General features: G+C 46.6%; 1 protein-coding gene across 4 annotated transcripts in view; it reads right to left on the bottom strand.

Moving 5' to 3' along the window:
* The window catches only part of MAMLD1 (mastermind like domain containing 1), a 245,677-nt gene that overhangs the window by 77,338 nt on the left and 152,426 nt on the right, over positions 1-15,913 (bottom strand). The window contains exon 1 of one of the 4 annotated variants that reach the window (XM_085060302.1): positions 2,313-2,607. The exons of the other annotated variants lie outside the window; for them this stretch is intronic. Coding sequence (XP_084916428.1) covers positions 2,313-2,366 — 54 coding nt within the window. The 5' untranslated portion in view covers positions 2,367-2,607. Of the gene's footprint in view, positions 1-2,312; positions 2,608-15,913 lie in introns of those variants that run through there. 4 annotated transcript variants of the gene reach the window in all.

The following is a 15,913-nucleotide window of genomic DNA, read 5'->3' as shown; positions in this document are numbered from 1 at the left end:
CTAAACATATGGCAGGGAGAGAGAACTGAAAATGGGCAGTGCCAGCACTAGATCGCTGCTTTTTTAGGTGCTCGCGTGTAACTTACTCAAACTGCTCTCCCTGCCTCTCACTCGGCGAGCGCGGCCGCAAGGAAGAGCCCCCCGTGCGCGGGGGCTTCCCCCTCCTCCCGGAGCAGGGGTTCCTCCCCCGGGCACCATCAGTGCCCTCCCCGCCGCCGTTCTCCCGGCGCGCAGCTCCTCCCCGGGAACACACAGGGCACGGCCCGGGCAGCCCGGTTTGGGTTGGCGGGGGATGCTGAGCGGGGATACCGGGGGAGCCCGGGGCGGGGGAACAGCACCCAGCCGCCGGGACCGGCGGGTTCAAGGCCATTCCGGCTCCCTGTCTCCCGGAGGCGCCATATGGTCCATCTCGCCCATCAGCAGCTTTATTTCCCTATCAGCTCGGCCCGGAGGGGGAGCTCCGGGAGCAGCGGCCACCCCCTGCCCCCCAGCCCCCCGGGACACCGGCATTAGGCATTACCCGGGGATTACGGGGCTAAGTAGGGGAAGACTCGCGTTATATAACCGGGGGAGCGTTCCGCCCTCCCGGCGCTCCCACAGCCCGCCCTCCGCCCCAGCCGGGGCGGCCGCACGGCGGCGGGGGGGAGCCCGGCGCCTCCGCCCCCGGCCCGCGGAAGGGGCCAGACGCAGTTAATCTCCCCGCTGGCGGGGCGGGGGAGGGACCGCGGGGTGCCCCCCGCTGCCCGAGGAGGAGGAAGGCTCTTCCAGGAGGCTCCCTGCAAGCGGCCGCTGCTCGCAGGCTTATCGGCTTCCGACGGGACGAGGCGAGGCGGCCGCGCGTCCCCCGCACGCCGCACGGGGACCTGCCCGCCCGATCGCGCCGGGCCGCGGCTCCGCGGCGCCTCCCGGCCCCGCTGCCCGGCCCCGGGCTCCGCCGCCCCCCGCCGGGAGCACCGTGGAAAACAAAAGCGGCCTTTTAATTTATTGTTCCGGCGGAGGGGCGGGGGGGGCGGTGTGAAAGGAAACCAAAGCCCGTTTTCTTCCCAGAAACGGCCGTTCTCCCCGGGATCCCTCCGAGTCACCCTGGTGACAACCCCCCTCCAGCCAAAGGCGAACAAAAGCCGCGGTGCCCCCGGCCCCGGCGCTCCCCCGGGCCGAGCAACAGGCCGGGAGAGGCGGCGGAGGAGGGACCGGGAGGAGGGACCGGCTATTGACGGGGGAGAGGGGCAGCCCCTGCCTGGGGGGGGGAACGTGGGACCGAGCCAGCGAGCGCCGTGTTTACCCTGCCATTGCTGTGAACCCCGATCTTAATCACAGCATGAGAAACCAAAACAGTTTAAAGCGTGAGTCAGCACGCGTTTTGTTCACGCGTTCTGTTCCGAGCACACGGCCGGTCCGGCAGCGAGCGGCGGAGGCGCCGCGCCGGCAGCAGCGCCCGCACTCGGGGCTGTTCCCGCACACGCGCCCGCAGCTCCACGCTCCCGTCAGGAATAACCCAGGGCTCCTTCGGGGCTCGGCCGAGCCTTTTGTTCGCAATCCTGCCTATCGAACGTGCGCTTCAAGCTCCCAAAATAATCGGGCGCGCGGCTGCCAACACAAATATCAGGAGTTATTAAATAAATGATACTAGAGAGACCAGCGCTATAGCCCCTCCACGCGTGACACCCTCCCTGCGGAGTCCCCGGGCGATGACGGGTTTATCCTCCCGTGCCTGTCTGATCCAAGTTTAGCTGGAAATCCCCGGACGACGGCTGAGCCGGCCCGGCCGCACTGACACGGGAACCCGCGGGCTGGCGGCGCCGGGCGCACCGGCGGGTCCCCGCTCCCGCTCGCCCCCGACAGCATCCACCGCCTCTTCCCGCAGCATCCACCGCCTCTTCCCGCAGCCCAGCGCGTCACCACCCGAGCAATGACACGGAAACCCACGGAGCGTCCCCCGCCGCCGCGCACTGGCTGCCCCGCACTGTGCCCGGGACCGCGCCGCACCGCAAATCACCTTCTTCACCACCATTTTAAAGCCCACGGACCCCCTCCCTCCTGTCCTCCTCTCCGTGGTCCGACCTCAGCTCTGACCAGAACGGAGGGCGAAATTTCCCCCTCAAGTTTCTATCCCCTTCCCTGCGGCGGCCCCGGCACACGGGACCCGCGGGCAGAGCGAGCCCAAGGTGGGCACTTTCTCAAACAGCCCCTGCAAACTTTCCAGCCTGGCTGTGACCGTGCCGAGCCCGGCGAGCAACTGTTCCGAGGGTGTTTAAGTCCTTTTAAACCAGCTCCTACTTTCCCAGCCCATATCGATTTCAAATGCTACTTACTGGAATATGTGGCTCCATCCGTGGTGCTTCTACCCGCTGGGAAACCAGCAGCATCTTGGACTGGGGATCAACCGGCTTTTAGATCCACTTTGGCTGTATTGAGCAAACCCAGCGCCGCAGAGGACTCGCAGCCTGTTTTCTCCTTTTAGGTTCCAGACAAGTTCATCCTGGCGTTGCAGTTTGCTAATGATTCACTGTCTGTCTCGATCTGCTCACTACATTTCCATCAACCCACAGCTTCCTCACTTAGAAGGTGGAGTTTGTGGGGTTTAAGTTACTGATAGGCATATCTAAGTGCTGTGTCACTCAAAGAGGAGGAGACACACACACACACTCACACACACAGACCGCACACTCACACACACGAACGGCTCCAGGCTTAAAGGGGAAGTAACACTTTCTTCTCTACAGAAACTGGACACCTCACAGATCCAAGGATTTAATTTTTTTTTCCTCCGTGCGTGAAGGCGAAAATTAACCAGCCTGTGGTCGAAATTATAACACACAAAAAGCTGCTTAGCATGTTTAGCACCTTCCTTGTACAACTTCATGTTCAATTAGTACGAAGTCGAGTAGGTCAGAAAGGTACTGGCAATTGACAGATTTTTTTTTCCTTCCAAATCAATGTTCTCCAATCACTGAGAGCCCAAAGCATGAAGTGTAAACGTTTGAGTTACTCTTACAGAGTGTAGTTTCCTGTCCCTTTATGACATATGATATTCAGCACTCTTAACACCCACAAAAGGGTTAAACTTATCTCACACAGGTGAACCCAGGTTAGCAAGAAGGAAACAGTAGAGTTGTTTTATTTTCATCTTTTATGCTATGTACAAGTCTTTTTGAAGACAGACACGATTCCAAATAGAGAGCTCCCATCAAGCCACGCACTTGTCATATGACTATAAATGTGCTTGCTACAAGCTGCAACCTCTGAATACTAATTTTGATAGACCATCAACTGAAAGCTGAGAACCTATTCAGACCTCTTCTTGGACTGTGCAGAGAGAACTGCGAAGAGCAAGCTGCAGGCAGCTAGGAGAGCACACTGGGTCCACAAATAATTGCTGGTATAATTTCATTTTATTACCTTGCTAAATCACTACAATTGTCACTCCTGTCCTGATAGATTGGAAATGCTAGAAACCCTGTCCCAGTACATTGACTCAATGGATGAAGTGTGGAAGACTTAGTACCATTTGTAATAAAATGTCTATTTTTCAAAATCATTCCTGAAATATTGATATTAGCAAATTATGCTCTGTAAAATTAGGAAGAAAGTTATTTGAATACAACCCCTTTACTATAGCCAAATGCATAAAAGTGGAGCCAGAATCTGGCCTCACTTTCCGGAAAGTTTTCCAGAGAGTAATCACCTTCAACTTGCAGTAAACTTATAGACACCAAACCTATCTTTGTAGCCTGAGCTAATAAATATTGGCAATATCAGTTCATCAACAGAGAAACATTGGTTTTCAGCTTTGCTGAAGCCTCTGGCTTGGCTGTGACAGCTGTAACAATGGGCCCGTTTCCCCGAGCAGTATTTGTGGTATTTCAGTTTGCATTGTTTGGAAACTTACTGGTTTGCTTTTCTACTGCTTTTGCCTTCTATATTATTTTAAATTATTTTGATCTATTTTGCCAATTAAAAAAAAAAGAAACAAAAAATAATAAACTTTTGTGAGTGTAAACACCCTGAATTCTACAGCCTCTGAGGGCCAGATTTCAAAAGGTTTTAGTGTCTAAGGTGAGGTGTATCAACATCTGATGTCTGGGTTTGCTGCGCTGCCCAAATCAAATCTACAGCCCTGCCTGAGGTGCTGAGGCCCAAACTCAGCACTAGGACATCAGCATGGGATCTAAAAGAGCCAACATGCTGAGCAGGAGTCACCTAAAATGAGCAGGCTCAGTGAAGACACACATTCATCATGTGTGAATTAAGCTCCTCCTGGAAGGAGGTGTCACTGTCAGAAACCCTCCCCTGAAGGTACATGTATGTATAAGGGCTCCCATCTTTCTGCCTGGAGATTTTTGGACTAAAATACATATCTATAGAACATGTGGGGCTCACAGGGATTCAGACCCTCTATAGCTGGACCTACTGACAACACCATGATCAGATGATGAACAGTGGGTCCATGTCAGTTTTTCTATGCAGTACCTTCAGTGCACACTAGTTACTGTCAAGAAGTTTTGTAATTTATGACTCTTGCCAGACATTTGAAGTTCCTGACAGATGACAGTGCTTCCTAAGAACTGTCATTTGCTTTGCTCCCTTCATAAAACTAGACCAAAGGCCTTCCCCAAAAGGAAGATGACATTAGTAGGGTGTACAGGAGTCCTGTCTGTGCTGCTCTGCAGCTGGAATGGTGCTGCTGCCTTTAGTTGACAGGGGATCTGCTTGCCAGGTAGTGGTTTGTGTTCTCTGTAAGGTGGGATATGGTCTCACATTAAATCAAGACACTTTCAGCAGTTAGTCCACAGCAATACTGTGGCAGCATTTTCTCTCTGAACCTGCTGGCTTAAGCCACGCCGGCTCTGGATGTCACTGTGGCAGCTCAGTGCCAAGTGTGCCATGCTGCCAAACCTGGTGCACTGGGCTGATGGGGCTGTATGGGATTTGCTGGGATGCTCAGCAGTGGAAAGGACAGCTTTGGGTGTGCTCAGAAGCCTAATTTCAGGCAGTGTGAGCATTTAACAAATCCCTTGTAGAGATCACTCATTTTCAGCGATGGGTAATGGCTAAGCAGGGGATTTCAGGGCTGCAATTTTAGTCTTTGGTGATTAAATTACGAGCCCTTTCTTTAGGCATATTTACTCTAGCTGACCTGGGGGAATCCCTGGCTGCTCTGGAATCAATAACAAAACTTTCACTGGCTTCTTCAGGGCAGTATTTCATCTTCCCAAGTCAGGCCCACCCTAAGCATGTTGCAGACTACCTTACTGCTGTGCTCCTGTCCTATTTTGAAAAAGTGACTTGTAGGATTCAGCAGAAAAGATGTGATTTTAATGGCATCAAGGTTGCTATGGCCATGAGGCTTGACAAAACATATCCTAGTATCTAAAATGCTTCCCCAAATGCTGGGCATCAAACCTGGGCCTGACTGGCTGCAATTAATCACATTCTTTATCAGTTTTACAGTAGTTTGCCACATTTCATTCAACATAATTAATATCTGGAGAAACTACAGTTTGCTTTGCTCCTTTATAAAACTAGTGTCATTTCTTTCCACATGGAGATGTCTTATTCAAAAGCTAGAGTTTGAGAACTGAGAAATTATAACTTTATCTGAAAAATAAACTGATGAGAAGAGTGCCTTAAACCAAAACAAAACCCAAAAAACATAAACCAAAAATATCACAAACAAGACCAATGTTTTTCCTTTACTCCATGGTTTTGTAAAAGCAGTCTTTCTACCTAAGGAGAACAGTTAGTTGGAAAGCTGCAATATGCTAAATGACTGCCCAATTTGTGTTCACCAAGCAAAAGGATCACACACTCAGACACAGTCTTGATGGGTTGTGTGAGCAACAGGCACTGCCAACAGGAGCTGGCCAAGGATTAGAGAAAAGATTTGCATCTTTCAGGCTGGTGTGAACTAAACATGCTGTAACTGAGCATGCAGGCAACCATGATGCTGGGACTCTGCTCTCCCAGGAGACTGTGCCCAAACTCCAGCTGGCCTTTGCTGCTCCTGACATCAGAAAGGACAACAGAAGTCTGAGCAGACATGGCTGCTCCACAGCATGTCTTCTACACTGAAGGGATGCAGCAACTGAGCAGCACAAGGATTCACCACAGGTTCACTGAAGCATTCACAAATTTGTGAGTAACTCATAACCAGATGGATGGCAAGCATGTGATGCTTTCTACTTGCACATCTGCAACCTGAAATCAGGTGAAATCAATGGCTTGGGCTTGATGAACCTTTGGTTAGACCAGTCAGTATTGCATTTCTTATGCTAGATCAGATCAGCAATCCAGCTGATTTGGTATCTTGTCTCTGACCACAGGCAATAGGTGATGCTACAGAAGATAGAAAAGAAACTTTTACTGAACAATTGCAGGACAAATTGCAGGTAGTGGTGCAAGCTTCTTAGCAAGTTTCTTTTTAAGCAAAGCTGATCTGTAATTGGCTGATGCTCAGAACCAGGAAGGCTCATGTCCTTTGGGTACTTTCCCATAGGACATAGTAATATACTGGGGATGAAATTACTAATGCATGCAAAATTTCAATTCATTTCTGAAACCCACTATTAGCAGTAAATACTATCAGCATCAGTAACATTGTGTTGAGTGAAATAGCATCTCAGGTCATTTCTGAATGTGTTTAATTGCATGTCCTTTTTCACAGAATCAAACCACAGTAAAGAAATTCTTCCTAATATCTAATCTAAATCTACCGTCTTTCATTTTCTCTTTTCAGTACTATCACTACATGATTTTTTCCTACTAGAAGTATATGGAAAATACGTAAAAAATAGACAAATTGCATCAATAAACAATTTTAATTTACTCAGTAATGTTTGCTACACTTAAGTAATTCTATAAGTCATATAGAAAAATGTATGTATATGTGTATAATTGTTAATGTATCAATTCTATTTTTTTAAAAGAAATGTTACTTTTAGGAAAATGAGTTTCAAGGAAAAAACCTTCTGTTTGTGTGCAGTTAACTAAAGGGTTTCAGCACGGTCTTCACTGGACACGAAAGAAAAACATGTATGATCAACACAGATTGTCCAGAGGGTTGGTGGATGCCCCATCTCTGGAAACCTTTGAGGTTAGGTTGGACAGGGCTCTGAGCGACCAGATCTAGTTGAAGATGTCCTTGCTTAATGCAGGGGGTTTGGACCTTTAAAGGTCCCTTCTGACCCAAACCATTCTGTGATTCTATGAGCTGTTTTTGTAGAAGACTTACAGCTGTTTGAATTCTGACCATCTTGCAGCTAATAAGATTTTTCATTAAAAACACAGAAGCTGAAACAAATGAACATAATATCACATTTAATAGCTCTATTGTCAGCAACAATACATTGAAATGTTTGCTGATTAATGACATTTCTCCAATTCTGACTTGTGCATAAAACATTTTCCCTCTTGATTTGATGTGGCTGCAGCTGGCTGTGCCCAGCGAGCACAGACCCTGTGCTGGGCTGCAGATGTGTGGGACGGCAGGGCTGAGGCTGCTGCACATTCCACCTGCAGCCTCAGTCACATCTAAGACCAGAGGGTGTTATTTAAGAGGTACCTGCAAACACCCAGGCATTGCTTAAACAAGCCCCTGTCACTCCCAGGAGATGCCTTTTCTCAAGCGTTATGTTCAGCAGTGCTCACATTTATCAATTGCTCTAGCAGCCAAATGGGCACAAAACCAGCTCCCAGCACATGCAAGGGGTATTGGATCAGGAGCAAACAGTGACAGGCAACACTTGCCAGATTTCCAGGTTGACAATAGGCCTGGGCAATAGGACACACTTACTTGATTCCTGTACCTGACTGCAAGTAAGACACCACTCAGAAGATAAAATAACACAAACAAGGCTTAGGAATAATTCTAGCCTTGCTGTTTTTCACTGCTGGATCACACAGCTCATACACAAGTGCAATGACCAGAGACACACAGACCTGCCTCAACTTCTCTAGAAGTCAACAGAAAGGCAGAATTTGATCCATACCTGATACAAGATATTCCAAGATATGCTTTATCTAAACATGAGAGAATGGTTCTATATTCACTGTTTTTGGGACAGGATCACTTTATTTTCCTTTCCTCAAGAAACACACCTTTCTTCCTTAATTTTCCCTTTCGTTTTTAAAGCAGTCCTCTCTTTGCTAAAGCTATTTTTTTAAACATTCTCTATTTCATGACTGTCAAAGTATTCTTTCCATGCCAGATACATGGCAAAGTTACATATTCTTCAACTCAAAACAATTTACATGAATATTCATAAACTACCTGATGGCAGAATTGGCCCTGAGATTTAAACCCATAAAGCTCACAGAAACAAATGTTACCCTCTTTCCTTTGTCAGAGATCCCTTGAATCATGCTTAGAAATTATACTTTTATGCAGTTGTCAAGAAAATGCAAAACCAATGCGTGAAACATTGTATGTTCTGTTTATTAAAGAAGAGTGTCTGTGATGATACAGATATTCAGCCAGACTAGGATGCTGCCAATGTCAGTTTGTGATTTACTAGAAATTATTGATTTCAAATCTCGGTTTCCCAGGGCTACTGAGCATATCCTGTCATATAAATATGCATCCGTTTGCTAGAGGCTGCAGCCTTCTGTAGAAATGTGTGGTGTCTCAACTAGTGTCAGATTTCTTGAGCCAAAAAAATAAAGCTTTACTTCCTTTCAGTGCAGGAACGAATAAAAGCTATTAAGATACATTTCTGTGTCCAATACAATATCAACAAAACTATGGCATCCATCCAGAATTATACATTTTGTTTTTCAAATTAATAAGCTGGCACAGTCCTGAGAAATTGCACTACCACCCTCCCTGTCCCCCAAAGGAAAGTACGAGACCAGTAACCTCAGACTTCTCCTATAACTCAAGATAGCAGCTTGAACTTAACTACTTTTAGGTACATATAAGTTACAAGTCAGTTATACAACATGCAAGTGCAAAAGGATGATGAGTGTAGTTACTCTTTGTACATTAGGGCCAAGAGTGACAGTTGAATTGCCAGCACTTGTAAAAGGCAGGAAGAAGAATACCACTAGGAGCCCTTGGGAGCTCCAGCATGTGTGTCCTCTCAGACTGTCTCCTTCCCTGGACCGTCTGTTCTCCTGCTCATCTTGTGTTCCTGGTCACCCAACACATTCCTGCACAATGTTTCCTTCACTTGGCCCTACTACTCCTTAAGATGTTCTCTTGGCCCTTCTGCTGTGCTCACACCTCTAATCCCAGCTACCCACTGCTGCCTTCCCTCTTCCAAGGGAAATACTCTGGGGTGGAGAAAGCTCTGTCTCTGACCTACTGCTAGAGCTGCCAGGATGTGTCACAGGGTGCAATGGCATTTTTGGAACTTGGTGAAAGATGCTGCCAATTGTGCTGCATGCTCTCCTTGGTCCATACTCATCCCAGTGTTCAGAGAAGGGGTTTGGTTTTATATTTTTCTCCAAAAAACCACCCTGTTTTACCATCACTTTTCTCAAATCAGTTGCATGCCCTAATGAGTTCTATGTTTACAGAAATACAAAATGTTCAGGGCTGACAGCAGCGGCAGAAATGACAGAATCAACAGGATAACATTTTGTCTTCTCACTTCACCCTTACTTTGTTATGTACAGTGCAGAACAGATTAAGTCTGGGAAAGCAGAACAGGGCACAGCCCTCACAGGACCAGCCAGTTTAACCTTTGCAGGTAATGATTGTGATAGGGACATCACTCAGCTTCGCTCCCTCCCTGCTGCTGCGGCTGGTGTAGCTGGGACAGGGAAAGCACTTCCCTCTCCGAGAGGTGGTGGTGATCATCCTGCTCTGCCTTCCAGCTGTATCCACTGCTATTGGAAGCAGCATCACCTGCAGTTTGCACATGAAATTGAGGGAAGCTGGGTTTTGCCATGGGAGAAGGAAAGGTGGGAAGCAGCTTCCAGCTGTAGGGGATGTTGCCTGGCTAATGCCTACTTCACACAGACACTACAGCCCCACAGAAGCACAGGGATCACCAGAGGGAAGGAGCCCACTCATTCAGGGACGACCTTCAACTGGCTTGGAAATGAACCCCTGAATTCCTTTGGAGCACTCTGGCTCTTTCTAAAGTATTTGAAAACAATTTATTGCCAGATTATGGTGAGATCATCTTGCTCTTGCAGGAAAAGAAAGGAGGGAGCAAAGGAAGCACTGCAACTTCCCAAGCCACTTCAGCACTAATAGCAGTATGATCCCAAATCAATGCAGAGGGGCTGACAGCAACAATAAGTGTTAACTGCTGCGCTGAAGGGGCTGTTTAACCTGGCTAGGAAAAGTTATTTCTGCCACAGCTATTTGAAAAAAACATTGGCAATTAAATTAATTCAAGCATATCCTCTCTTTTCATGGGAAAAATGCGGAAAAAATCCAGGCAGAGAATGAATGGCATCTAGATTAATGAGAAACTGCTCAAGAAGAGAAAAATAATGGTTTTCTAAAGTATATTCATATTACATTCTGTGGTAGCACCATATGCTAGTTTCCTAGATGCTGGTAATCCTGATGTATTTTTATCTTGGCTAGTACCAAGGAGGGAGCTGTACAAGGCCAAGTTCTTCCCACATATCCATGTTGAAAGCAGTTTACCTTCGCTCTGCATTGTGAATGTGAACCAAGACAGCCATGCAACTGCCTCAGAGCATGCCTTTATTTTCTGGCTTTATCGGACTGGCTTTTAAATATCATACTGCATCTCTTGAGTCTTTTATGAAGGCTCTTTTCAATGATAGAGCCTGGAAATGTTTGACTCAGAAATCACAAACCTCTACTGCTTCAATCTAAGGGTCAGATTCACTAATTAGATGCAGCAGGAGACTATAAATTGTTCATGTTCCAGACAGAGGAGAACAACAAAAAGCCATTCTGTGTTAGTGGGGATGTATTAACATATATGTAGGACTTCATTCTTCTCTAAGTTGAACAAATATTCCTTAATCAGTCCTGAGAAATCATTTCTGAAGGTGGTGGAATTCTTCCATTATTAGACAGGGAAAAACAGGCTTGACTGTACAAGAAAAAAGAACCACCACTAATTAACATTGTTTAATTGGATAGATTTGAAATATCTATAGCTCAGGTGACCTTAACCCTAGCCTGCTGCCGAAATTATTGTACTCCCTCCCCTGTATGCAGCAATCATGCTGCTCTGCTCCAGCTGCATTGCCCTCTAGACACTTAACCACAGATCTCAACACAATTTCTGGTGCAATGATTCTGAGGCTTTTGGGGAGTCAGCAATCCAAGGATGAAAGTGATCACACATTCAAAATTCACATTTTTTGAAGGTTTTTGAAAGATGCTGGGCTGAACATGTATCACAGTTTCCACAGGGCCACGAGAAAGTGTTTTCAAGACAGCAGGATCAAAGTCAATGGCAATGAAATGGAGCACAGAGCTTGGAGCAGTTTCCTCAGCTAGGGCACATCTGATACAACCTGAAGAGGTGGGGCAAGAAGCAAGTGCAACTTTGGGTGTAATGCCTAGGAGGGAAGAAAGCCATGGTAAGTCCCAGCAAAGCATGGAGAGCCAAACAGCAATTCACACACACGAAAAAAAAAAAAAAAAAAAAAAGCTTTGCCTGATTTTGTCAGTTTAGGGATTCCAGGAGAAAAATCCAAGTGTCCCTGGCTGTCTAGTTAGCAATTCATGCTACACTCATCAGCACGGTATGTGACTCCCTGTGACCACACTGCCTCTCGGTAACTTTTAGCCACTCTAAAGATAGGTGTGGTAGCACTTCAGAGTCACTCTGGAAACCAGGAATACACGTTTGGGAGGCATCTTTTATAATTGGCATGGCTGAGCTGCAGCTCTGCCTCAGGCAGAAGGTAGAGTCTGTCTCGCTGGGGGTGGTGAAATGAAATCTCTTAGCACAGAAAGAACACAGAGCTGCTCAGAAGCCTGCAGGAAGGGGCTAGCACCTGGGGTTGCACAGAACCTCCTTGCAAAGCAACTGGAGGGAATTTTTTTCCCCAAGTAAGGAAACTGTGCGGAGGATGTTGTTGCTGAAGTCACCAGTGAAGTTGTAGGGAAATTGAAATCATGAGCTACAGGAATCTTTCTGCATTTTGGCAAGATTTGAATCCACAGCTGTTTATAAAAATCTAATTAGTGGCCTGTCAAGCACTTTGAAGATGTTCTGAGTGCTAGAAAATTGTAATAAACTTATCTTTCTGCGCCTCTGTGTCTTGTGAGCGATAATTCAATCAGTGGGTTGTTGACTGGAAGACTCAGCCAAACAGTGATCGGGCTTCTAAACTATTCAATTACCTCTAATGAAGAAGGATCAGAGAAACAACCCTTAAACACCTTAAACATGCAGCAGTTTTAATGCACAAAATGACTCTCAGGAGAAGCCTCCAGACACTTGCCAAGGTTGGCTTTGGAGCCAACTGTGATACAAATGCATAAAATATTAGTTCCTTAATGGTTGTGAAGTGTTGCTCTTTAAAGGTTACTGTCTTCCTGTCCAGACAAGGCTGCAGTGGAATGATGAATGAAGCGATCCATTAATCTGAGGTTTTCAAGCACCTGCAACTCCCATTGGGGTCAACAGGAATTTTGGATTACTGGGATTTGGTCAGTAAAACCTGACTCTGCATGAGCTTAAGAATCCCCAGGGCTATCGGCCTCCTCAGCCCCAGTGTTCACCTGATGAAGTACTTGGAATGATAGCTCCAAAAATGCTGGTTATTTGGATGCATGTTTGTGATGGGAGACTTGACTTCTAAAGCACAGGTACCAGTGTCTGTGCCAGAGAGGCTGCCTGGAAGTGGAGTTGGGAAGAAGTGTCTCTGTGGCTGGCAGAGAAGCATAGCTATCCCTGCAAAAAGTGCAAGACAGGATTCTGCTTCTGAGGGAATTTCTCTCTTCTCCATTACAAGTCTCACCATATACAAAGAGCTGACTTGTTATTGGAGCTCAAAGGAATGAATGAGCTGAAAAGAATGTGAAGAGGAGAGAATGCTACAATTCCACTGGGAAGAGCTGCTTCTTTTTCTTTAACTTTTCCATTCAGTTAATATTTTATTGTGGCCTTGGAGCGCAGTCCCATCGGAATGCCTCTGTCCCACTGCAGCACCGGACAGTCGGCTGGAGCATAAACACTGCACCTGCCTGTAGCTGTCTAGAAGCGTTGTGTGTGTCTGCATTTTTGAAAGTATCTCACGGTTTTGTTTCCTGTGAATGTGCATTCAGCCCTGCACACTCGCGAAATGCTTAGCTGGGTTTGGGAGCGTGTAGGTAGAGGGGGGATGGGGCAGGGGGAGAAAGAGGGGCTGTAAGGCAGTTTGAGAACTGATACCATGCCAGTGTGAAACTTCTTTGTGAGGGGAACAACACTGCCAGGTTTTGGCTTAAAGATTCTCAAACACTCCAGCAGCTTTAGAAACTTGAACGTGTCCTAGGCTCAGCTGTGTGCAGATACAACGCTGGAGAGGAGCCCCCATTTAAATGGTGCCAAGTGCTCCAACAGCTTCTGAAATTCCAGGATCAGGCCCAAAAAAATAACAACACGTTTGACCCAACACAGCCAGCAGAGCCAGAGGAGATGATAGGCTGCACAGCATAGTTCTAAGCCAGCTTTCCTAAACTGCAAACCCATTAAATATTTAGGTGGCCATATGCAAATCATTTAAATTCTGTTTCTCAGAAGCACACCCTGGTGTACAGATGTGCTTTGTGCTGAGATCCTCATCCTGGGCTTTCTGCAACTATTTATTCTAAACCAGTAAAGGACTTAATTAATGGCTAATTGTGAGCTACCTAGTTTTTAAGGGTATTTATTTATGAGGAAGGAGGGGGGAGAAGCAGAAATGCAAAGACCTGAGTTTCTGTGGGAGCAAACTCACACAGAAGAAAACATACTTCTGTGAGTGTACCAAAGAAAACCCCAGGATTGCTCAGATATTTCCAACTCCCTCCACGGGCACCAATTTGCTAATTCAACAAATAAACAGCCCTTTATGTAGGAGCTGTCTCGTGGACACTGTGAACACTTCAGAGACTAGGGCCCCAGATCTTCTTTTCTTAATGTCACTGTGAATTTGCTTGTGGAAGTGTATGACACCATGCGCGGAGCCGAACAGCTGAGCTCATGCTTCAGGCATTCTCCCAGGACCGAGGGGGAGGGGGCTCTCCGCCAGCTCTCCGCCGCCTCTCCCCTCACATTTACACACACACAAATCATGTTATCATAGTGAAAATATGTAAGAATTCCAGGAAGCAGAGGAAGTTTGTGTGTTGACCTTAATTTATTTTTTTTCCAGAGGAAGATCACTTCGAATGTTAAAAGGATGGTGGACGCTAGCTTAATTCATTTGCAGATATTTTAATTTTCATTGCAACCCTTTCTTGTGCTGTATTTTGTCTTTTAGGATTAATGCTGTTTGTATTTTATACCATGTGGCTACTTTGGCTGAGAACTGAAATCACTTGCTGAGAGGTCTATGGGACCTATTTGGACTTTAAAAAAATTGGTAAGGGAGGTCCCAGTGCATTCTGGTTCCTATTTTCCATTACATTACAGTAAAATTGGGTGAGACTGTTTCTGGAGGGGTGGGAAGGAAAGGGTGGATGAAAGTGTGGGCTAACACATTAGACTTTGGCACATGGAGGCCTGGGTTTATTTTGCTTTACAGTTCTGGGCTGGAGCTCTTAAAATGCTGATCAGTTTGGCCCCAAACTCAACTGCACTTCTAAAAACACACTTAACTTTAAACCTGCACATGCCTTTGGAAGACTGTGGAACCTTAGAAGCTGCTGTACTGGGAAGTGCAATTACCTGCAGTGGCTGGTGCACAGCACCTTCCAACATCCAACCATTCCCAGCAGCTCATCCCTGCCTCCCTGCTCCTTTCACTAGTCCTCACACCTGTGAGGGTTTGCACACATCCAAACACAGCCATTCCACCAAACACAGCCATTCCACCACCCCTAGGACACTTAGGCAGAGCCAGGGTAAGAGTATAGAGTCTTTAAACACTCATCTCTCTCCATTTACTGTGGATTATGTGGTCACACATAGACTTGTAAAACGGCAAGTAGAGATACCCCAGGCCTCTTAACTGGCCAACAAGAAATCCAAGCATGGAAAATATTTCTGTTTAATTGCAAGAGTCAGTTGTCCCTCAGCCTGGCAGCTTCCATGAGGAACACCAGCTGTGCTTGTGCCCCCCAGCATACCTGAGCCTGGTGGTTATTCCTGAGGAACTCCACACCCTGTTGGGTGCTAGGGCTCTTCAGGTTTTGTAAAATACACTTTGACCAGTATGTTTAACTTGCAATATGACTGGGCATTAATCCCGGACACATCTTGAGGAGTTTGGTTTGAGACTCTATCAGATTGTTTAAGATTTCTCTGCAAACTATTTCATTTCTAATGTTTCTCTGTTGCAAACTGAAGCTCAAAGCCTGATTCAATTTTAAATGAGCAAGCCTGTTCTGCTAGCTAGCAGGCAGCCTGTGATGTATATTTGGGCCAGGCATCCCCACCCAACAGCTCTGCTCAAACAAGTAGGGCCATCACAGCAAAATCTGAGCAGCTCAGTGTCAGCAGCCTCCCTGAAATCAAGGGATCTGTCACTGAAGCTGTCAGTGTAGGACTTGTCCCACAGAATTTATTGCTCTATTCAAGTTTTTCTTTATTCTTTTCTACAGGTTTTCTGAAAGCACATCTTTTGCTCTCCCTCCACTTGCCCCTCATTTTATTCTCTTGTCATATATTTCAAACACACACCTGTCTTCCCTGGCCCAACTCTGGAGGGCTCAGGCAGAAGGTGGCAGGAAAAGCAGTATCTGAATTATATTTTGGTTTTCAGACTATTCAGATGTAGAAGTAGGCAAAGCAAGCCTGCTACTTTGCATGTTGTGGTGCTGAGGCTTTTTTCTTTTTAAGCA

This window comes from Lichenostomus cassidix, chromosome 4A (genome assembly GCF_008360975.1).
Source record: "Lichenostomus cassidix isolate B80296 chromosome 4A, HeHo_3.0, whole genome shotgun sequence".
NCBI lineage: Eukaryota > Metazoa > Chordata > Aves > Passeriformes > Meliphagidae > Lichenostomus > Lichenostomus cassidix.
The sequence above is the reverse complement of the archived record's forward strand: the minus strand, read 5'-3'. Positions and strand labels throughout refer to the sequence as shown.